The following is a 23,660-nucleotide window of genomic DNA, read 5'->3' as shown; positions in this document are numbered from 1 at the left end:
GTCCTAACATGAGCACTTCTAGCATAGCTTCTGCCTAGTCTTCCCCTTTGGAGACTGCTGAAGCACAATGCGTGGCGCACAGGTACAAGACTGCCAGCTCAAATGGTCAAGGTAATCCAGGAAGACATTAGTAACGATTCCACCTACTCATTCCGTTTCAAAATCCACTGTTTTATTAAGCAGATAGGCTTGGAAAGAATTTATCCACAAACTTTCATGCAAGCAAAATTAATTTGTGCAAATGCTCATGAGAAAAATTAATGAGACAGGGTTCAAGATAAACTGATCAGATCCACCTTCCTCCAAGAAATGCAAAACCCTTTTATCCTGTTAAGTGGACAAAGTGAAACATTATTCTTATTACAGAAGGAGTAGTTAAAGGGATATGCATTTGATTAAAACTTTATATTTTATAAAATTGCATTTTTATGTTCTTTTATGATGTTTAAGAGCATGTGCTTTAATTGAAATTCCTTTAAAATGTAAGTAACTGGGACAATTTTTAAAGAGGATGAAAAAACTTGATGCAAATACTAGCTTTTGGAACCAAGAAAACCATTTTCCTTTAACTAAAATAACATATTAGTATTGTTTTCTGTACAGGTGATGGTTAGGTATTCAGATCACATTCCTGCAGGGTATTTATGTATTCCCTTACAGATTGGCAGCAGCCAGCAAACCCCAAACTGTTTTGGATCTGGCTCCTCTTCAGGTGCAGAAACAAAATCAGTAAAAAAATTAAAATCAGCTGAAAATTGCTGATCAAAAATCATCAGTAACTGCTCACTGACCTTGCTGTCACTAACAAGGCTGCTTGGAGAATGGCTGCATTGAAAAAATAATCAAGGTCTAATGTGATGCTGACCCTGTTGTGTCTTACATTTTGGCATAAAAAGAAAAGAGCAGAATCTCTCCACAGGCTACGCATTTATAATTAATACTGATTGGCTACACTGGTAATTTTATGTGATAAAGATATTAAAAGAGTGTCAATAAACCAGGAACAAGTGATGTGTAAAATAATTAACATTAAAGGGAACATAATAAGTTACTTACTAAAATCCATAGATGGATTATGTGACCCTGTGATTAAAAGGACTATGGAGCACATGAGTTGGTATACATCTTTTGGTCCAAACACCTCATTGCACTCTGTCAGATTACTGGCTCCTGACACTAAATAAAATTCAGGTATGATTTATGGGGTGGCCTTTTGACAGGAGCTGGAATCAGAAATGGTTTAGGCTTTGCAGTGTTCAGCACTGTTTTCATTACCTACAGATATAATGCAAGTATTACATTTAGTCAACCAAATTATGTGTGGTTCTCTGAGATTCTCCCTCACTCACTGTAGTCAATGTTCCACTCATAATAAAATTATCCTATCAGTGTGCCACAAGAGGAAGACTGGAGTTCACTAAATTACAGCCATGTGTGTTTGTGCACTAGACAAAGTGACACCAATTTAAAACAACAACAAACAAAACAAAACAAAATAAAAAGAAAACAAAAACCAAACTAGATTCTTTTTTTAAATTGTTCATGGAGAACTGCGAAATTGGCTCACAGAGGAGGCCACCCCTAAATTCAAACCACTGGAAATTTCATTTTCCTTAATTAGTGAAACAGCATCTATCTAGAAAAATAAAAGAATAAAACAATGAGCAAGATGCTAAATAATATGTCAAAAGTGACACTTGGCCTCCCCTATGACAGGTTAGTTTGTTATGTGAGGTGCAAGCACCATTTTGCACTTCTTTCCCCCCATTCCCCATATAATTTTATTTTTTTAGACAGCCTGAAAGTGGTGTTTTTCTACACAGACAGCAAAACACCCCAGTTCTGACAGCTGAAGCCAATCCATCTCAGTGGTTTAGCAGTACTGCCACACAGAAGACTTGAATCTGGGAGTGGCCCAGGGGCACACTCTTTATGAGCTTTTGATGCTCTGATGTGTCACAGAGGTGATATGGTTTGACTTCAGGCAGCAGCAGTTGCTGATGGGTCCTGACTCTGTAAGCACCTCCTGATGACTGAATTATGACGTAGCACTTGCATGGCATGGCAGGAGATTGTTTAGCCCTGTCCTGGATGGGGAATGAATGAAGCTGTTTCATGTACTGTGTGCTGGTATATAAAATGCTCCCCAAATTAATCTGGTTCTGTATCAGAAGAACTATTTACAGACCTTCTGTAGCTACAGTGAGGCTTTGTACTATGAGTAGTGCATAATGACTTCCTGGGGTCATCTCCAAACTCTTTCTGCTTACAAGCTGTGATTATTCCTCTGAGTTCCAGTGACTTACTACTTTTTATTTTTAACAGTTACTAGCTGTTGTGACTTTTGTGCCAATGGGCATTCAACTGAGGACCCAAAATTGCTAGCATACAGCTTAATCTACAGACATGGTATCCATATCATCTCCTGCAAATTCTGAGACATTGAAGTACCTCAAGCGTGCTGAGTTTTGAGCAAGTCTTCCAATTCTTATTTCCCTGCATATTCCCTTCTCATTCTACTTAACTGCAGTCTTCATACTGTTGGTTGGTTTTATGCTGAAACTCTGTACTGTTTATATGTGTCTTATCAGGTGAAGGTAGCTCCAATTTGAAGGTAGCTATGGATCTTCATAAATCTTCCTTTTCTTGGTACTGGCAGGTAGTTCTGGATGATATTTTGTAGTTACCTTCTGGCATTTTAGTAGTGTCATGATTCTTTTCAGATACTATATATGAGGTCTGAATGACCGTTTCTTAGTTATTGCTTTATGTATTGATTTTATTGCTGGGCTTGTATGTAAGTATTATGTCTGTAGGTCCATGCCTTCTTGCTATGCAGTGTTTCCTGTTTAGCTGATGCTTCTCTTAATAGATCTGTTGCCCATCTATTGTCCTCCTTCTGGATTGCAGCAGGCTAATCCCTAAGGAAATGAACCTGATTTGTCTCTCTAACTGGGGCCAACATTTATCTCCAGGGACAGTTTACTGCAGTAGCCCAATACTGCAAAGTGGGGATTAGTTCTTACCTTTCCTGCCTTTGCCATATATCTTCTGTCTGTTTCTGGAAACTGTTGACATGAAGGAGATCATGCCTGTCTATTTTTTATTTTCCTGTGAGAAGAAGCCCCCAGTTTGATATTGTGTTACTAAATTTCTTCTGCTCTACATTAAGGTCCACATAGTACCTACCCCATGTAATACCTTGCAAAATATGACCTATGGTTTTGGTTCATTTTCTTGGTTGTGGTCCACACTTAGTCAATCTAGCACTAAGCAGCTAAGTGGGCACTTAAATTAGGACCATAGTTGCCCACTTCTAATCAACACAGTTGGAGAAAATAACTTTCAGAGGGCAGTGTTGATCACAGGTTAACTTGCTGTGTAGACATATCTATAAAGGAGCATGGCCAGTAGGTCAAGGGAGGTGATTCTCCCCTACTACTCCACTCTTGTGAGACCCCACCTGGAGTATTGTGTTCAGCTCTAAGGTCCCCAAAATAAGAAAGATGAGGACCAGTTCGAGTGGGTCCAGAAGAAGCCACAAAGGTGTTTGGAGGCTGGAGCACCTCTCCTGTGATGACAAGCTGAGAGAGTTGGGCTTATTCGGCCTGGAGAAGAGAAGGCTCCGTGGAGACATTATTGCAGCCTTCCAGTACCTATAGGAAATCTGGAGAGGGACTTTTTACAAAGACATATAGTGATAGGACAAGGGTTAACAAATTTAAACTGAAAGAGGGAAGATTTAGATTAGATATAGGGAAGAAGTTCTTTACTGTGAGGGTGGTGAAGCATTGGATCAGGTTGCCCTGGGAAGTTGTTTCCATGGAGAGGAGTCCATGAGACTGTAGCATCCTTTGTCAATAAATCTTAAGCACCCTATGCTGCTCCATGCACATTCTTCACTTGTCTTTCATACCTGATGCCCAGTTAGATAGCACTTTGCTCAACTTATCTCTTGTATTTATCCCACCGGAAGTGATCTATGCGAACTTATTTTACTGTGTAATAAGATTAGACTAGCAGTGGGCTGCCAGTCACTTACTGATGTTTAACCAATGAGTGCTCCCTTACTAAAAAATAGTAAATCATTTACCTATGGTTGTCTACCCACATTCTGAGTAGAAATAGGATCAAGATCCTAAAAACTCATTCTTAGCACAGATAGGTGAAATCTTGGCCCTGCTGGAATCTGAAGAATCCAACTAATAAAAAATTGGGAAATTCTTCTATCTTTTACTTCATCCACCACTTCCTGGCTGCATTTTTACTACAAACACTGGAGGTGACAATGCCAGCAAAGTAGACTCAGTCTTAACTGCTATCTTGTCCATCTTAGGAGATTCACACCACAGGTTATGGACACACAACTTATCATGAATTAAAGTATAATGTGCACTTGTCTCTTGTCAGCCACTCTGTGGTAATTGCCTACATGCATGTGCTCTCTCCATGGCAAATGCAGCATTTCTGGGAAAATTTACCTCTTGAATGTGGGATAAATCTGATTTCCTCTTCTGGAGAACATGCACGGCTCATTACTAGGGAACAGCCGATATCATGTACATTCACACTTTGAGTTATTCTACCTGAGACTGTCCCTGTGCCCTACCTTCTAGTGCATCACAGAGCTAATGAAACCAACCTCTGCTTTCAGGAGGGCACAGCAACTTCAACCCTTGAGAATGGCTGTCACAGGAACGTCAATAGCTGTAGGGGTTCATGAGGGAATGTGGTGTGAAACAAGTCCTATATGTACTCTTATAGTTAGCGCTTCCAATTTACTCCATGAAAATCATGTCAAATGTGGTTGCAAGTGTGAAAAATTTTGCAAAGGTATTACTCAAGTATTTGCTGAACTAAGGAGAATTTAGTATGTTAGCTCATAGATACAGTGCTATAAATCCTTAAGACCAAAAGGTCTTAAAGGATTCCATATGAAAGGAAAAGATGCTGTCCTCTACAGGATGTGTATTTATGGAAGAATACAACTCCTGTTCTTTGCAACACACAAAGACTTGCATGGATTTTGTACTAGCTTCTACAAGTTGTTTATTTTTAAGAGATCAAACTTGTTTCAAATAAGGCAGTAACAAATAAATAAGGTGCATCCTAAGATAAATAGGATTTATGTTATTGAAAACCTAGATTTTCAAATGTTAAGATAAAGTAATCTGTAATAGCAGCCATTAAAAACAGTAGTGTAGCCCAGTGAGTAGTACTCTGGAACTCAACAGACAAGGGGCATTTACTTGTGTCTTCTAGCTGCTTAGGCAGGTCACTTCTTTCTGCATCAGTTATTCCATCTAAAAATGGAAATAATAATAGTGTCATACTTTGTGACACTAGGCAATACTACAATAACTTCTTCTTTACATGGGGGAACTAAGAGATATCAGAAATACAAATGTATTTTCAGCAATGGGTTGTTGCTTTTAAGGCTCAGAGAAGACTTAGCAAAGTTGCTATTTTGGGTTGAAGAAATTGTGATTTCAAGTTTATTACTAGAATGAAATATCTTCTAATAAAAATAGTATTTCATTTCAAGATTGCTTACTGAAGAATGGATACTGCAGTCACCACATCAAACTTTTTTTTTTTCATTTTTTTATATAATTCTCTTAGTCATTAGTTGTTCATATTACAGCAATAGTCGATGAAATACTCATATTAAGCAGCACTTATTTTCAATGACTCTTTGAAATAATTAGATTCTAGTCTAAAATTTTCATACTCATTTTCATCCCAAGAGTGAATATTCTGGATGTTTAATTTTGAAAATCAGAAACTAAGCTGGGTGATTTTCCAGGCTAAGAAATTCAAGAAATGTCAGGTATTATTTGGTTTGGTTTTTAGCAACTGTAAAATACACTGCGTTTTTTAGCAACTGTGAAATACACTGCCCAATCTGGTTTCCTTTCATCAATATTTTGAGTATTGTATTTCATCTTGTTCAAGAAAAAAAAAGGCAAAACACAATATACATTTTTAAAGCATATAGTGACTTAGGAGCCCAAGTTTTATGGAAAAATCAAATAGGTAAATTTGCATAAGGCACTTAGGCTCAAAGGTTCACAGATATATGTAACTAGGTCTCATTGAGATAAATGAGGTTTAGTTGAAATTAGTTACTTGCAGCGGTGTAAGGTGCTTCTAAAGTTTCAGTTTTCTTGAAAATTTTGCTCAGAACTGAGTGGTTAGATTAACACCAAAAAGCAGCTGACAACAAATGTGGTCCTATTGTAAAGCTCTTGCTAAGGCTAGCACAAGGTGGTAGGAGCAGCCTCCGTCACTGGTGGCTGCCACCAAGACTATGTCAGTCAGGGAGAATGGCAAAAATAGTGCATAGATATTTTTAAAATTCCTGGAGAAAGGCTGGAATGCCCTCATGAAATGGGCAATTGTGCTTCTTCCTTTGACTTTGGTAATCTATTTATTGAATGACTGAAGAATCAAAGCAAGAAGAACTACAGCTTTATTTGGTTGTATCAATGTCCCACATCATGTGTACGGAGATTTTTCCCTGCCAATCATGTAAAGCTAACCTTTGAAATCCCTCCTTAAAGCTTGCCTCTACCTGTGCCTACAAATCACTCCCATCTGTCTTTGGTTAGGCAAGTGACTCTTGCTTTTATGCTAAATTGTTTTATTGTCACTTAACCCTCCCAAATAACTCTCACCCCCTCAGATCTCACTATGAGCTCTGTCTGGTATGCAGACTGGGAAAGTTGGGGGGGGGGGGGGGGGTATTATTTTATCAGTATGTTTATCCTAGCACAAGGGGACTGATTCTTAACTGACACCCTGTGCATCATCATAACACAAAATAGTAACAAAGGATTTTGTAGGCTTGCAGGTAATCACAAGGCAAATGATAAATAATGCAGGGGGTTTGTGTTTTGTGTAAGCAAAGAAATATGGTTAAGTCTTCTGCGGGAACTTGAGCCTATTCAGTGTATAAATCATTCCCAGCCTTTCTGCTACATTAATACGCAATCAACTCCCGTGAAGACCTAACTGTGTTGCTTTCAGGGATCCACAGTCCTTACCTGTAACAACAGCCAAGCTCAACTCAGGTTATATTTGAAATTTTCGCTAATCAGCATGGTTTTGAATGCTTTCTAAGAAGTACTCTGTTAATTTTAAGTGCCGCAATTGGAGCTCTGTCATTAGAAAAGAAACATTTGGGGGTCTGGGAAACAAAACAGGAATGCCAGTAAGGTAATTATCATAACTCTGGGAGCCCAGGAAGTGGTGCTTTGCAGTGCGAATGCTGCTTCTCACAGCCCCAGTTTGAAATGAAACATTTCCACTAGATAACTCAAAATAAGTTTTAATATTACTTTTAATAATGAAAATGTTTCAAACACTCTTCCGCCTATTCATTACAGCAGGAGTGGTTATTTCATTTTTTAATAGGAACACTTACAAACAATCCAAGTGTAATAACCAGCAGCATAAAATTATCAGTGATTTAGCCGATGCTAAACTTCTCACTTGTCAAACAGCGCAGATTGCTTTTTCTCCTTTTCTTTAGCTCTTAGGTAAATTTCTCTGCTTAGTAGCATCTCACACCAGACAAAGAGCAGGGAAGGGATGAAAAAGCATGAAGAATAAGCTTTGCAAGGCCAACACAATTTCTTGTTTGTGATTGAAAACCAGGGTTGTAAGCTAAGTGGGAAATGCTGGCTGAGAGCTGTCTCAAATCCCTCCAAGTAAAAACATCAGGGATCAGAAAGGCAGTTCCAAAGGCAAGTGAAAGGCTGTTGATGAATTACTTTGTGCGTTTTAATTACCCTATCATCCTGAGATTTTTGTGTATTGATTTGAACAGTAGTAATAAAGCGCTTTCCTCCCCTCACTCCCTACTAAGCGTTAGAGCTTTGTATATTAGGTATGCTTCTAAGGAGAGAAATTACTCATCATCCAGACTAGCATGAGAAAGGGGGAAAAAAAATACAAATGGGCGGGCATGATCTCTTCTGCTATTCAATATGCTTAAATCTAAATTGTTCATATAATTATTTCAGCATGTATTTTCTTCTAGGCTGCAGCCAGGCAGAAAAATTTAAAACACGAGAAATTGGACAATGCTAATGTGAAGTAAAATGGAGTTAAATGTTACATTCCTTTCAATGTCATTTACCAATAGCTATGTATCATGCTAAAATTAAAGGAAAATATTAGCCTGAGAGCCAATGTATTAGTGGGATTTACAGTAACTAACATTTTAATAATCCTGAAAAAAAACCCCTGAAATGAACATTGCTAATATTTGATCAAGAATGGCTTTGGGCAAAGGTGACTGGGAAGGATGCCTCAGAATAATTTTGAGAAGGCATTTTTTGTGAGCTCTTCAAGGATCCTTTGTAATTTAAAAGCCAAGTATTCACTTTAAGTATTAACCAGTATAAATCATGATAAGAAAAGATACAGATAACAACCTTTATTAGGTAATGACAAAAGAAGATGGAGAAGAAAAAAACATCTAGTTTCACAACAGCACTGAAAGGAAAGCATTTTGAACCTCATGCTACATGCAGATAAACTTGGACTTTCATCTGAGCCTCAGTTCCTTGAGGAACTTGCACTGAGAATTTTTCTCATCTTAAAATTGCAAATTCTCTCATCAAATCACAAAGCAAGACACTACCAAACTTGAAAATGAAGTCTCTCTGTCCAACTTTTCACTCAGCTGCTGGGACAAGCTGCCTAATGTCTCCTCTACTCCCTGTCCTCACAAATGGGGCTGCCAAACTACTGCTGAGACTTGTGAGACACTCAGGCAAGCAGAGACCAGTGGGGCCCCCACAAAGCTCTTGCATGAAGGATGGGCACATGTATGAGCGATGGGATTCCAAATCCCATCTTTACCCAATAATAATTAATAATTAATTAATACTTAACACCCATCTAGTGCTTTACAAGCATTAACTAATTAAGCTAATTCACCCAAGGTCTGTCCTTTGTACTCTCACAATACCCAAGATCTTTTTGATCATACACCCTAAAGAGTAAAAACAGTATATCAGTAACATTCGTTTTAGCTTAACATTATTTGGCAATTTTGATCATTAAGGATGGAATTAATCAAATATATACTTGTCCCATTTTTGCATTTTAGCTTCCATTCTGCATTTACTATTTTTGTCTTTATTAATAGCTACTGCTCAGTGGCCTTAAAGAATTTCGTCATTCAACAGAAACTTTTCTTTCCAGAGACTTATGCTAATTAGTACCTTGTTTGTGGCTTCAGTGTGATTTATAAGCTACTCTGAGCTCTGAATAACAAAATATCAGGCTGTCTCCATAACTGTCTATTAATTTGTTTATCTTTCTATCTGTCTGCCTATCTGCTGAAATTTAAAACAGTGCAATAACTTTAAGAACAGTGACACTAATGCAGCATTAGATTAAAAGAATGTTACTTTATACAGGCGTAAATGTAATTTAGAGGCACTTAGAGGAAGCTATATACTTAACATGATTCTTGCCCAGTGAAGACAGGTTGATCCCACTCATTTTGGGATTGCTAATTTGCAGTTAATTAGGAAGATAGATTCTGTTCTCTGATGCATAGGCCCAACCCTAAATGCATTTTTCTGGTTTCCGTGGCACCATGCTAGTTATCATTGTCATGGTGCAAGTATAACTGAATGACATGGTCCTTCATAAAACATAATACTTGGGGAGCTTGGGAAAGCAAATGTAGTAACCCTTAGCAAACATTTTTCTGGCTTACTCTGTAGGCTAAAATTTAGTGCCATCTGCATTTAAAACAACTTTCAGATTACATTCTTTTGAGAAGGTTTACTGCAATTAGCAAATAAACCCAGAGAGCTGATTTAATCCTCAACTAAAATAACACAATTTCAGAGTCTGAGGGAAATAAAATATTGACATTTTGCTTGAAGGAACTTGTATCCTTAAATAAATGCAGTGGGCATGGCATACTTAAGCTTGTACCTTTTATAGAAGCTAACATTTATTTTCAATGTGTTATCTCTAGAGGGGATTCTTCCCCTGTACTCTCAAAATACAAGCTGGTATGAACGGATTTGGGGGAGGAATGAAGATGTTGGAATAATCTACAGCTAGTGTGGGCTAGCAGTAAATTGCTGCTCCCTTAGAGTGGGGAGCGGGAAAGAAAAGGAGGGAGAGCTGTGCTTCAGGAGGGGGTCTTGGGACACAGAGTCTTGTAGGACTGGCCTGGTCTGGTATAGGTTACACCAGGCATGTATAAAGACAGAATCTGTTCTCCTTGTCCCATGTGATTTATTGAATGAATGGGGCTTCAAAATAATATTTTGGATGCGTCTCTTTCCCTGTGCTTGAAAACAATTCATGAAAAGTACTTCTAGTAAGTTAAGCTTGTTTTCATACCTTCCCCTGTTTCAACCTGGCCATTTTTCCCAGGTTTGGGCTTCAATACAGTTATCAGACCTGGGGAGCTTTGGACAAGTCTTGCTGTGCCTCGGTCACACCAGACTGTGTCTGGCTGCAGTGGTCTTTTCTAGCTAGTCCTCTTTCTCTGCATCAGTACTTTCCCTTGCTGTTGCACGTAGCTGTAAGAGGCACAGGTCATCCCATCTCTATCCCACTAAAGTTAGTTACACTGAGGTATTCTTCCATGGTCAGGCAAATTTCTGTCCAGACTGTTTAAATAAAAGCACGCTTTCTAGCAATTTTGCTAGAAATCAGAAACTCTGTCCCTAGTTATCTGCCACAGGAGTACTACACTAATGATTACAAATTAATTAATTCCTTCATTTATCACTCTGCAAAAAACTAGGAAACTTTTCAAAACAAGTCTATGGAAAGTTCCTAGGTACTGTTCTAAACCAGCAAACGGAGGTGTGTTGAGTCAGTCTGGAAAAGTACAGATATACTAAACTTAAGGACCTATAGAGGGCCAGAGGCATTTTCTTATCCATTTGGGGAAAGAGATAAGGAGGATTGAGATACTTGCTGTAGAGTAGTTCCCAGGCTCAGTAATTTTCCTTTCAAAATTTCAGTGTCACTGTATTCGCCATCTTTCTCTAACCCTTAACCTTTCAGTTTTTCAGTCCTCAGTGCTCACAGTCCCACAAGACACTGGTTGCTAATAAAGTGAATAATATCAAATTTGAAAATATCCACAGATGTAAGCATGCAGGGTAGCAAGAGCAGGCACTGGACACACCTCTCAGTCAGTCCCATCAACTACTTCAATGTACACATGTGGCTTGTTGTCAGTACTTGTGATTGCAGCCCAAAAGGATCAGGATCAAAGCAAGAGCTTTCCTAGTTCAAAGCCAAATTTGTGTCTTTGCTGGCTCATTTGAATTCTTCATCCAGACTTTCATGGCTTCCTTGTGTGCTTGTAATTACCACATCTTTAAAACCTGACAATCCCTTCGTATGGGCCAAATTCTTTTCTCGGATTGCACTCGTGCTCTACACAGGGGTCCAAGAAAAGATATACATATGCTCTCTACAGCACAAACTTTGGGCCTAAATTTGATCCATAAAAATGCGAATAGAAAAATAGGCAAGTTGTGAGCATATACTTCACAGGCAGGAAAAGAAAGTACTTCAGAAGCTTCTGAATAGTATCCTTGGTGCCTGATTCTTACTTCTAGGATCTCCGGTAGACATTAGGATAAGTAGATAGTTGAATATTTTCCCTTTGAACAGTAGATCAGCCCAAATCTGCCTAGCAAAAGAATTAAGCAGAAGCTTAATTAATCTTGTATTAGTATTTCCAGTGGATGCATTGCGGGTTTTCTCCTGGTTTGAATACGAAAGCTCTGATCTCCACGTGTGTGCTTCTAACTCCTGCTTAGGGCTTAGCTTCCGTTGATTTCCATGACCAAGATGCTGAGCACCTTTGCAACACTTCCAGCAACACAAAAGGAACACAAACTGGCAGCTCGAGATTTCTCTGGTGTGGGGAAATCCCATGTAAGTGCAGAGTCAGTGAATCCAAGACTCGCACCACTGCACCCACACCCACATATTCTGAATACACATAGTTTGTGGGTGACTCGCTGGTAGTGAAGATCAGATAGCAGAGTTTAGATCAGGCAGTAGGAAGCCTTAAACCTGGTGTGGAGAAAAAAAGACCTGACTTAAGATCATGGGGCTGTAATCAGCTTTTGCTTGCTTTTTACACTCTCCTTACTAGACACAGAAATGAACCACAGGGAAGCAGAAAACTGGAAAACGTTTATAGAAGGCACCAAAAGGATCTGCTTCTGATTTGAATCTTCCATGATATGTGTTTTTTAACCTCATTGTTAACTCCTCCTCAACCATGCAATCAGCAGGATAATTTCCAGCTTTTCTCAGCTTTTCTATTCCCACACTTCTAGAGGTCCTGTCCACTGCTTAGCAGTCATGTAAATTCTCTTAAATATCAGCTTATCCTTTTCCTCTGACTCACTGTTTCCTCTTTCCTCCATTTTATTTCCATTTTCCTCCCAGAACCTAATTCATGACCACCTCTGAGCAGAGTCAGCAGCCCAACTCAGCCATAGTGACTCCCATTACCCCTTACTTCCCTCTGTGTGTTTTTAAATCCTTTCCTTGACCTCCAGTAGGCCTTCCTACCTTGGATAATCCCACTGAGGGGTGCTAGCTAGTCTGGGAGTCTCTCTCGGGCTTGCATCAGCCTGCTACATTCAAATCTTATGCTCTGAGGCTTCCTCAGGTCAGACACATTCTGCAATGAATCTGACCTGGGGAAGCCCCGAAGCACAAGATATTTGAAAGAAGGATCAGTCTGAGGTTTGAAGCAGAGAAGGGGGGTGGCGGGGGGTGTGTGAGAGATTCATGTTCAGACCAGGTCTTATTGTTTCTGAACCAGTTTTTCCACTGCTAGCTAACCATCACAGGTACCCAAACCACATTTCCTAAGCTATTCAGCAGGTCAAATTACTTGTTATAGAGGTGGAAATAAGAAATAGGGTTTTTTTTTCCCCATTGTTTTCATCTTAAAAGTAATTTATAAAGGTGTATGTGGATGTATGCGTGTAAGTGCAGTGAAGCGTTTAGAGATTACAGCCACTTCCTTCATGAAAAGGGATAAATATAAATGTTTAGCATGCTTGTTTAAAATGTGAAAGAAAGTAATATTGATTAGGGCTGTGTGTTTGTTTACACCATTTTGATAGTGTTAAGATGTCTGGCTATAATTACCAGGACCTGTCCACCTGTCAAAGAGCAACTGGATTGTTTCACCATTGTCTGCCAGCAGTAAATCTCTGGGTCCGTATGGGCCTCACACAAATGAAAAAGAAAAAAAAAAAAAAAAAGAATACTTTCTAAACCATGCAGTTCATTATGAAAACCACATGCTTCCTAAAGCTTTTTGGTTGTCATTACTCTGCCATATTTTATTATTTGTAGAATTTGGGTATGAAAAGTAACCAGGTATGAGATAATTATTTTAGTGTTTAAAACAAAAGCCCATTAAAAACGCTTCAGCCTTAAAAACATGACAGAAAATAGTTGCATTGCACAAATGACTTCTTTAAAAAAGGAAACTCATTCTATATATAGTTCTCTTATCCAGCTATGCCTAAAATAGGACTAACTCTATCCAGTATCCCAATTACATAATAACGCATATTAAAATAAGTCTCCCTTAATGTTACGTTGCAGAGGTTTCAGAGTCCAGGAACAACCTTGCAATGGGGACACAGTGACCTTTTAAAAAGAAAAATGAAATGAAATACACTTTCATTTTCCAGAAATATGCATGAAAGTAAAAACTTGACAGCATGGAAGAACATAAGCAAATATATCTTTTTATTTGAAGATAAAAAGAAGCAGGGGCTACATAGGGAAAGGAAAAAACCTGTGAAAAAAACGGATGATGCAGTTTTTACGAATAAGCAGCTTAATGTATCTTGGCACCCACAGTAAGCCTTGTAGGAGCTCAAAGTGCCTCAGGCAATCTGTGAGCAGAATAGCAATTTTATTACTTTGTCATTAAACCAATTTCACAGCAGTATTGTTTGTTAATGAGCAGCGGCAAACGAGCGAAGATGTCACACACTGGAATAGCAGTGAGATTTGTGACCCAAGCTCAGAGCACTAAGATGGAAAGACCATGGCTATAAAAAAGGAAATACTTTGGGATGAAATGCAAAGTCTATACAGCAGAGCTTGTGTTTATGAGCTACCATTTTGCTAAGAGCTGTGAGAGAAATAAAGGTCTGGAAATATGCAGTTAAAACAGGGCCTATAAAATTAAAACCAAATTAAAGTATAGCAGAGGATTACTGCACAGGCTGTACTCTACAAAATATATTTTAAGTGATGAGGTGAAATCTAAATCAGTTTTGTTTGAATTTAGTTGGTATTTATAAAATTCAATAAAGCAATGCCAAATTCAAAACTAAAGCAGCAGCTCAGTCCTGTGGTCTCTGATCTATAAGCTTCACTTTGAAGAAATTCAACTTACCAGTACTTAATTAGCAACTTGCCCTCTCTTTATGAGCAACTATAATGTATAGGTTTGTATAGGAATATAAATACCAAATAGACATAATCAATCTGCCTGCACACATGCACACATACACACACACGTGTGCTTGGAGGAACCCTGATTCTGTGCTAAACAGTGAATCAGAGTCACCTAGCAAAGATAGATTATGTGTAGCTGAACTGCACCATTTGATGGGACTCTTTTTTTTTTTTTCCTTCTTTTTCCCCCTTTTTTTTTTTTTTTTTTTTTTTTTGAGCCAGCGCTGATCTTACAAAGAGATTGGGAGACAGCCTTGAGGGATACAAGAAACAGTGCCAAGCAGGCACATTACTGAGTCCCTGCAAGGCATCCCGAGGTGAGTTTGCTGCCTGAGCTGTCTTTCCACGTTTATACACAGGGAAAACTAGTTCAAGCAATGCAATAAGTGGATCAGCATGACTGACTTAAAGGAAGAAGGGAAAATTAGACCACCATTTTGCTCCCTTTGCACTGGAGATAGGGAAATAGTTTTGCTGTCAGGACTTGCTTCTGCGCCACCTCCTTTCTTTCCTGTAATAAAGCCCCACCCCATTTGTTTCTATTATAATCACATTATTTAGCATAATTATCCTCTTAAAAATATCTAGATCACTATAAATGCTTCCGTTCTTTTGGCTGTTTGCTACCCCACCCATGAGGATTTCGGCACAGTGACTACTGTACATTTGTGGAACGCTTGAAGGGCTCTGGCAAAAGAATAAATTTAGCGCATTTGTGTGTCTGTGTGCCTGTGTGGATCTCACTCCCAGTTTCTCACTCTCTGTGTGTGTAGTCAATTTGAACAATGTATTTCACTTCAGTTCACAGGCACGCTGACCTCTCTATCCAGTGATTAATATTTTTAGATGCTTGGTTTCATAGCTTGGTAACTCGTGCATGTTTTCTGCTATTTAACTAAGTGGGTAAAGGGGACGCTGCAGGAAATGCTCATTGTTGAGCTGTAGGCGGTGCTCACAGTTCTGGGAGCTCAGCTTAAGACTGTTTTCTGCCTGACAGGGCAAGACCCCTAGACAAATCCCTGGCTGGGTCTATGGTAGTTGGCAGCCATTCAAAACTGGTCCTCTGCCAGCAGTATTACTAGATAGCCAGACAGATCAATTCACTTTTACATTCCCGCCATTATTTATAGCACACTGTATATCTGCTCTTGCTTATGAACTAATGATTAGCAAATACAGTACACATAAAACATAAGCATTTGTTCTTTGGAAGGCTTTCTGTTGCTGATATTGCAGATAGTTTTACAGGTCACAGAGCCTTAAAAAGGATTTAAAGGGCATGTCTTGTGTAACATTTGTTCCTTTGAAAATGATGCTCCCATCCTATTTTGCTGTAACTGAAGAGGATAGAAAGGTTTACTTGCTGCTTACGTTTCATTGAATTCTTGCATTTCCCTCTTCTCCCACAGACTTCTAAAGAAAACGTGTAGGAAGAGGGGCTTATACAGTATTATTTGTTATTTAAGAACTGTAATTCTATGTACCACTTAGGCTTTTCTTTCCAAAAAGATCTATCAGGTTGGTAAACACAAAACAAAAAAAGACCCACCTGTCAACCCTGCTCATATTTTAGAAGTCGGGGCAACTGGAAATTTGTAAACTGCATAGGGAAAGCCAGATGATTTGAAAATTGGTGTGAAAAATACCATACTTTTACCAGATTCTTGTGGCTGTTAAAATACTAGATATAATATTAATTGCTTCAGTTACTTACATTTCTGAGCTAGACTAAGATAAGTCAGCCCAAACCTAAGATCCCAGCTCCAAAACCCCATAGATCTGCTGGTATGAGCAGGTATGATCCAAAGTTACTGGTCAAATTAATCCCCAGCGTAAACACAGCAAAGTAAGTATGATCCAAAGTTACTGGTCAAATTAATCCCCAGCATAAACACAGCAAAGTAAGTGGGTCTGCAGAATTTAAACATTTTTTAGCTGATCACTGCTAATTGTCTTATCTCAAGTTGCTGTGAGGTACTAGTGCTTATGCTTATTATACTGAACATTATTTCCCTGGGCAGTTAGTTCACAGTAAGGTGGCAAACACACTTTCACTTCTCTGAAGTTCAAACCTACTGCAGCATGCGAACTTTCAAAAGTTTCCAAACTTACCCACACTGGACTGCATGAATTCAAGGTGTACTGCTGGCTGGAGAAATATCATATAATAAAGAAATCTGGTAACTTGGCTTCCTAAACTGTAAGCTATCTGATCCTTGATGCTTTCATCTGTGATGGAACATAGTGTCAATGTATTCTTCCATTTAGCAATAAGTGCCATCTTTGTAACCTTGATTACCTTACTCAGTTCCTCTTGAGCATCCAGGTACTCATAGGGAGGCTCCTTGAGAGTGCAGTGCTATGATAGGTGTTTTCCAGGACACTGAGACACCTTACCAAACATCATAAATTAACATTATAATAGTTATCAGCATAACTATACCAAAGTGATTTTCACAAATGCAATCCTGGCCCAATGGAAAAGTAAAGGTAGAATTCGCTTTTCCTACCAGTTAGCACCAAGAATAAGTGAAGGGGAATAGAAGTGTTTGAAGAACATAACATCCCTAAAGGGCAAATGTTCTGGTAAATTCTTTCTGCTTAGAAAAATATGACTAAAGCTGATTTGTGGATGTTCTGCACATTGTGTGATCATGTCCCTACTCAATGCACACAAAAGCCCACAATACCTATTAAACAAGGAGTATACCAAGAGTGTTTTATATTCCCTTTGTATTAAGTGGTTTATGTACCCAAGATGTGGGTCAATGACGAATCAGGAATGCTTGCTTGGCAAAAATCTTCCTGAGTCAGAATTTTCAAAGAGGCAGCTGTGTCTAGTGACTAGTATACAAAACTGAATAATCCAGAATGATGGACCTTTCTACAGCTGTCTGAAAATTCATCTGTCTTCTTTTTTGGTGGTGGTGGTGTTATTTGGAGGATAAAATTGGGATGGTGAGCTCATTAGTTCAATGTTACCAACGATAAACGAGCGATTTCCAGGTGAAACTGAGCACTGGGAGAAATTTGAAGATTTAGATTATACTTTATGTGCTTTTATTCTTATCAACAAATAAAATCATGAGAGATTGAGTTAACCTTCCGCTGAGTATGGGTTAATTTAAAGAGGGCAGAAACAAGAAAATTTTACATTTCATCTTAAAAACTGCAACAGAAGAATAAATTAAAACATGTGGATCATCACAGAAGAGCATTTATGCAGAATCAGAAAAATTATATTCTAGAATGTGCTTGGTGCCTTAAATAGATTGCAATTGTTCTTTCCTTTCTACTGTCTCTCTTATTTTATTCTTTTTCTTCTGTATTCCTTACCTAAATCCAATAATTGATGTAAAGCACAGTCCATACAGATTTTCCCAAGTCAAAATTCCGTATTACACTTGCATGGTAAAAATCTCTTTTTGTTCCCTATATCACTGAGTTCCTCTATCACTAAGGCAAACCTTATAAAAAAATTCTTTTTTCATTATGGGTTTCAAAACAGTGCATTTTGAAGGGGTTTTTATGGTCTTTTATCAGGCAACATAAAATATGCTGTATTTCACTTCCTTGTTTCACATAAATCAACACCCAAAAAGTTTCTACAGCTCTTTACATTGTTTGGCCTTGTTCATTTGTAAGCCTGAAAGTTTATAAAGGCAGTTTTCTCTGTGTAGGGAGCAAATGACATTTTACATGGCAAAAATACATTTTAAAAGCAACACTGCATTTCAAAAATTTATATATTTCATGTTGATGGACACAGTATCATGTAAGCCAGATACTAGGTGCTTTGGAAGACACCGGGAATATTTCTGTTTCATATATTTAAAAAGAAATTAGGATTTTTCTATTAACTTTACAACCATGTGGAACTTCCTTAACACTGTACTCTTTTGTGAAGGTCTTCAATTTGGTGAGTCTGTTCATTTATGTTTTCCATGACGTCTTTCTCTCTCCCAACTTTAACTTTTCAGTGCCTACTAAAGCCAAGTAGCTCAATCAACGAGGGCTTTAAAGGGAGAGAAATGAAGGCACAGTAGTTCAGAGTTTATTTCTACATAGAACAACATCGCTTTCTGGAGGGAAAGATGAGTCCTGCTGATCCGTGAAGGTCTCATTACTCAGATATGGGGGGCTGAACACAGGGAAAAAGCCTGTCATTCAGTTCCAGATAAGGCCTTTTCTTGGTTGCTTCTTATACATTTAGCTTTATTTTTGATCCCTCATTTCTCAGACTTTACTCTCTCTCTGGATGAAAACTAGATGCTATCTTTCTCACAGATGCCTTGGGTGGTTTTCCTGAGGTGAATCTTTAAGATTTTTTAGAAAATTCATTATGGATATCTAGTTCCTTAGTTATAATAAGCTAAAATAATTTTATTTAGAAACAACAATTTTCACTCTTGCCAGGTATCCCATTGCTAAGTTTAACCAAAGTTTGATACAAAAAAGCCAAGATGACTGTTGGCTGACTTGTTCAGGAACACACACTCTCAAGACCCCTTCTTCAGATGAGGCCTAACTTTATTAGTCTGTCATAGCACCTGCCTAGCTCTCAGTCACGTTAATGAAGTTATCCATGTGCTTATAGACAGGCACACACTTAAGTAAACTGCTAGAACAGGGAGAGCAAGTCTCACCAGTCTTTGGCACAAGGGTTCCGAAGGGTCGTGTTTGCATAAAAGCAGTTCTGTGGAGGAGATTTATTCCTCAGCCACATAACTTAATGTTTATTTTTACATGTCAAAACTCCCACTTAAGTATAAAATTTTGTTTCTTTCCAAAAACCAGACAAACCCAGAAGCAATGCTGTGGTTTGAGTATCAGTGTGGCTATAACATTTCTTTCAGCTTTGAAATATGACATGACAGTAATGAAAAATTAAATATAAGTTCAGAATCACTCCATGAACCTGGGATGAGGTTTGCTTTCTTTTTTTTTTTTTTTTCCTGTTGAAACGTGGTATTATATTAGTTTTATGTGATGATGCTCACTGCAATTTTTTCCTACAACTCTACTCAGAAGTTTCTGGTTTTCCTTTTGCTGAGAACTATAGTCCAGGTCACCTAATTTGTAGGCTTATCAGTCATAATCCAGCAGCTTCTAGAAGCTCCATGTGAGATGTGAAGCTCACTGTAGACAACATCCATTTAATAGTGGGTCAATTTCAAATGGCCCTTACCTGCTTTTATAAATACCCCAAAGCACATATCTGTTCTAGGTACATGGTTAGCTTTGGAAACCTGTAGCCTAAGTGATTTAATCACCTGACAAGATCCTCACAGTCTTTCTGACAATAAGTATTAGCAGTGAAGTCACCAAAAGGATTCACCATGTGAACAGTGTGCAGTCACCAGACTGTAACACTGAGATGGAGCTGTGTGCTTCTACAGAGGTATTAAAACACTAAGTAATGAAACACTAAACTAGTAAAGGTAAGCTGGTGAACAACAGCAAAAGCTATTTTTTGGAATCTCATACTAATATATTTTTGTGTTATGTGACAACATATTATAGATCAAGATAAAATACAATAGAATAGCATTAAAATATGTTCGGTGGGAAAGCATAAAAATAATATAAAACCAATTTTTAAAATATCTTTTTCTCCTAAACATAAATGTGATTTTCTGCTTCATTCTTGACTTTCCCAGAAAGTCATACTTCAGCATCATGTAGATAATGTAAGTGAAGCAGTGGTTGGAGGCTGGTGGATTAAGATCATGTTTTCAGAGGCGTTTCATTCATTTAGTCTCTTCTGATTGTCCATGGTCTCATTTCCAAGCTTGTTGAAATGAGCTGGAGTTTTTCCACACATCTCATTTCTAAATTTTAGATCAGTCCTCAAATAGCACTTGTACAAGTTACCCAAACAGCATCTGCAGGGCAATACATAAAGATATGGTAGAGTTTACTGCAAACTGGGAAGGAAAGGACCTTTGTAGATAAGTTGAAAGACTGGCAATTTCTGCCCATCTCATGCTTTCTTCACATGTTATGACATGGAGAGAATAGCAGGTGACTGCAGATACCTGCAGCGTCACCTGTAACATCACAGAAATGTTACAGTCCTCAATACTCTTCACCACTATGGGAAATCGCAGACACATCTGTAAGCCATACTACAAAACATGTGCTTCATACAGGTATTTTATGTTAACCTCAGGGCACAGATTTTGTGACTGCATGCTCCAGTAATTTTGAGGCATATGAATGGTCTGCGGTATATTTTGTGACTTTACAAACTTAAATGAACTATGGTACAGTAGTAATGCAGGATATAACACTGTGGTGATGATACAGAGGGGAAATTTTCTCACAGACTCTACTCCAGTAATACCCTTATTCCTGTTTTCTTGATGCTTGGTTTTAATAGCTTACTCTGACCCTGACTTTGTACAGCAACTTACTCCCAAGAAGCAGTCATTTACGGGGATGCAAGCCACCTGAAACATGGATTGTCTCAGTGGAAACAGAGTGCTCTTTGCTTACACTGGCATGCTTAGAAAAGGATACCAATATTCTTGTCTCCATCCATTGTAAAACAACCAAATAACATAATTGTCAAACAGATCAGAAAATGCTCTGGCATTCACGCTTCACCTTTGCAATGAATCTCCAGGTTAAGAAAAATGGCATAACAATGAAATTATGATTGTTTAAAATAATTTGTTTACTTATGATCTTCAAATATATATAAGAAAAAATTCTCTAAAAGAAAAAGAAAACAGATGCATTGATATTTACTTCTTATAACTTTCCTTCAGGACTCAGTATTGACTGGGCCTGCAATTTCCATTACTGTAAAATCTGATATAAAATTTGGGGAGATACTGGTTTGATGATGCTCGCTGCTTGTCCCAAAGTAAATGAAGAGAAATTTTGTAGATATTGAGAGACTTTACATAGTGCAAACCCAGGAAATCAGACTTATGATTTCTTTGATAGGCCTAGAACTAGGTCCCTGAAAACCGCTAGATCACAGAATCATAGAAGGTGTGGTTTGGAAGGGACCTTAAAGATCATCCAGTTCCAACAATCCTGCTACAGGCAGGGACACCCTCCACTAGATCAGGTTGCTCAAAGCCCTATTCAACCTGGCCTTGAACACTGCCAGGGATGGGGCAGCCGCATCTTCTCTCGGCACCACCTGTTAGTGCCTTGCCATGAACACAATGAAATATTTCTTCCTAATATCTAATTCTGCTTATTGTTCTTTTGTTCGACTCTGGCAGTTTGGTTCTTCCACTGGGAGCCAAAGTAGATTGACTTTGCTATTCCCCTCCATGGTGTTCATCAGACAGCTGATGGGTTTGTTTTGGTTTTTTTTCAAATGAGTCACTTGTTACAAAGAATTTCAAGTTTATTTGCTTAATAGGACATGTATCTAAAATAAGTCCATGAAAATAGGCCTGGATAAAAACTACACAGTGCTGAGATGAACCAGAATGCACAGAAGGTTATGTATTTCTCATCCTAATAGATAAAAATAGCTGTTTTGCCTGCTGCCACAGTTTCTGAAGTCTACATCAACAATCTTCTCTTTTTTAACCAGGGGCTCTAATTGCTCCTATTCAACCATGATAGTGAAGATCCCACATTTTATTGTGCTCTGTTTTAAGTCCCACTTTTTCAACACAAAATGTGGGTTTCCCCAACCAAACACTTCGGATGTCCCACCTTTCTGTACACACTATGGAAGTACAGTAAGTTCCTCCTTTCCCTGTATGTTGTGCCCTCCCACTTTCAGTGGTTGATTTTCTATTTTCTTTCTGATTACTGGGTCTTTTTGCTGTCTTCCAATTCTCTGAGGGAGCCATTAACCTAGACAGTCATGAGGACATAGTGATTTGTCTGTCTACCACTTTGGTACAGCGTTTATCTCACGGATAAGGAAGTATTTCACGTATAAAGACATCTGCAATTTCAGCCCTGAGTTCTGCCAAAAGTCAGTTACCACCATTTGTTTCGTGGCTTGTGAAAGGTGAATTGGTGAGTCTTAGAATACACATCATACAGTCAGAATTAATTGGCATCCTCTTTAGTAGTCACTTAAGAGGGGGGTCCTGAAGTTCAAAACATCTATTTTTTATTTAGAAATTAAATATAGGAAATCAAAAGCACAGAATGAGGACAACATTCTTTTTGTCGATTTTCCAAAAGCAGTAAATCCACACTTACACGAGAAGATAAAGATGATAAGGAAAAAAAAAAAAACCAACCTGGACAACAATAATCAATTAAACACATAAAAATAAAGAAAAAAGAGAAGAAAATAATTATTCAATTCAAATAGTGAGGTAAAATGCTCTTTTATGTTCCATTGCACGCCCTGCAGCAACAATAACATTCTTTTGAGAATCAAAAGTGAAATCCAGGCATTCTTAGCTCACAGGAAAATATGTGTTTTGATTGAGCATTTATATGAGATTAGAATTCTTAAATATTGGGCTAATTATCCCCCACACACATGCACAAAAAGAAAATCTGAAAAGTTACATCTGAATAACAATTGCAGAAAAAATTGTAAACTGAATTCTAGTAATTGTAGCTAGTGCAATCAGGCTTTCCACCATCATCAGAATTTCAGAAGAAGGTGAATCCTGTGCAGTGTAAATGCATGGATATGTTAGTGTCTAGATACTTTTATGCCTATCACAGTCAAATTGTCACAAAACCAATAGAAATTGTATCATGACAACAAAAGGAAGATGAGAGGTGAGATGGGGCAGAAATAATTAATATCATTAACCAATAGCAAACTGAGCATCAGGTAGACTAAGGGCTTGATGATTAGTAAAACTGTAGGGATAACATGGAATATGTCTCCAAGGCATAGCAAAAGCAGTTTCCTACTTTGCCCTTGCTCATTACGGTGGTATGTATTCATTACTGACCACTATCTGCTATAGGTTGCTATCATTTCCATGCTGGTGGTTTCCCTGGCTTGGAGAAGGCGTTAGTGGAAAAAGAATGAATTCTAAACTTCATTCCCTCCTATTCTTTCTTTACTTACTTTTTTCTGAAAGAGCAAGTCTTACACCCTCTCAATTCTTTTCATAATTAGAGTCATCACCTACAATTAATAGATTATATCTTAATAAAGAGAATATGTGGCAGATTCAGAAACCAGACACAATTCACTT

At 38.1% G+C, this 23,660-nt stretch overlaps 1 protein-coding gene across 15 annotated transcripts in view; it reads left to right on the top strand.

The window, feature by feature from the left end:
• The window catches only part of MEIS2 (Meis homeobox 2), a 174,994-nt gene that overhangs the window by 125,550 nt on the left and 25,784 nt on the right, over positions 1-23,660 (top strand). For 2 of the 15 annotated variants that reach the window (XR_009727598.1, XM_061367692.1), the window contains exon 11: positions 14,731-14,825. The exons of the other annotated variants lie outside the window; for them this stretch is intronic. Coding sequence is in view for 1 of the 2 variants with exons in the window: in XM_061367692.1 (XP_061223676.1) it covers positions 14,731-14,825 (95 nt within the window). In the remaining variant the exon portion in view is untranslated. The remainder of the gene's footprint in view (positions 1-14,730; positions 14,826-23,660) is intronic. 15 annotated transcript variants of the gene reach the window in all.

Source organism: Neopsephotus bourkii, unplaced genomic scaffold (assembly GCF_033783945.1).
Source record: "Neopsephotus bourkii isolate Nb327-2 ecotype Australia unplaced genomic scaffold, CSIRO-AGI_Nbou_v1 NB_1388, whole genome shotgun sequence".
NCBI classification, from domain to species: Eukaryota; Metazoa; Chordata; class Aves; order Psittaciformes; family Psittacidae; genus Neopsephotus; species Neopsephotus bourkii.
The sequence above is the reverse complement of the archived record's forward strand: the minus strand, read 5'-3'. Positions and strand labels throughout refer to the sequence as shown.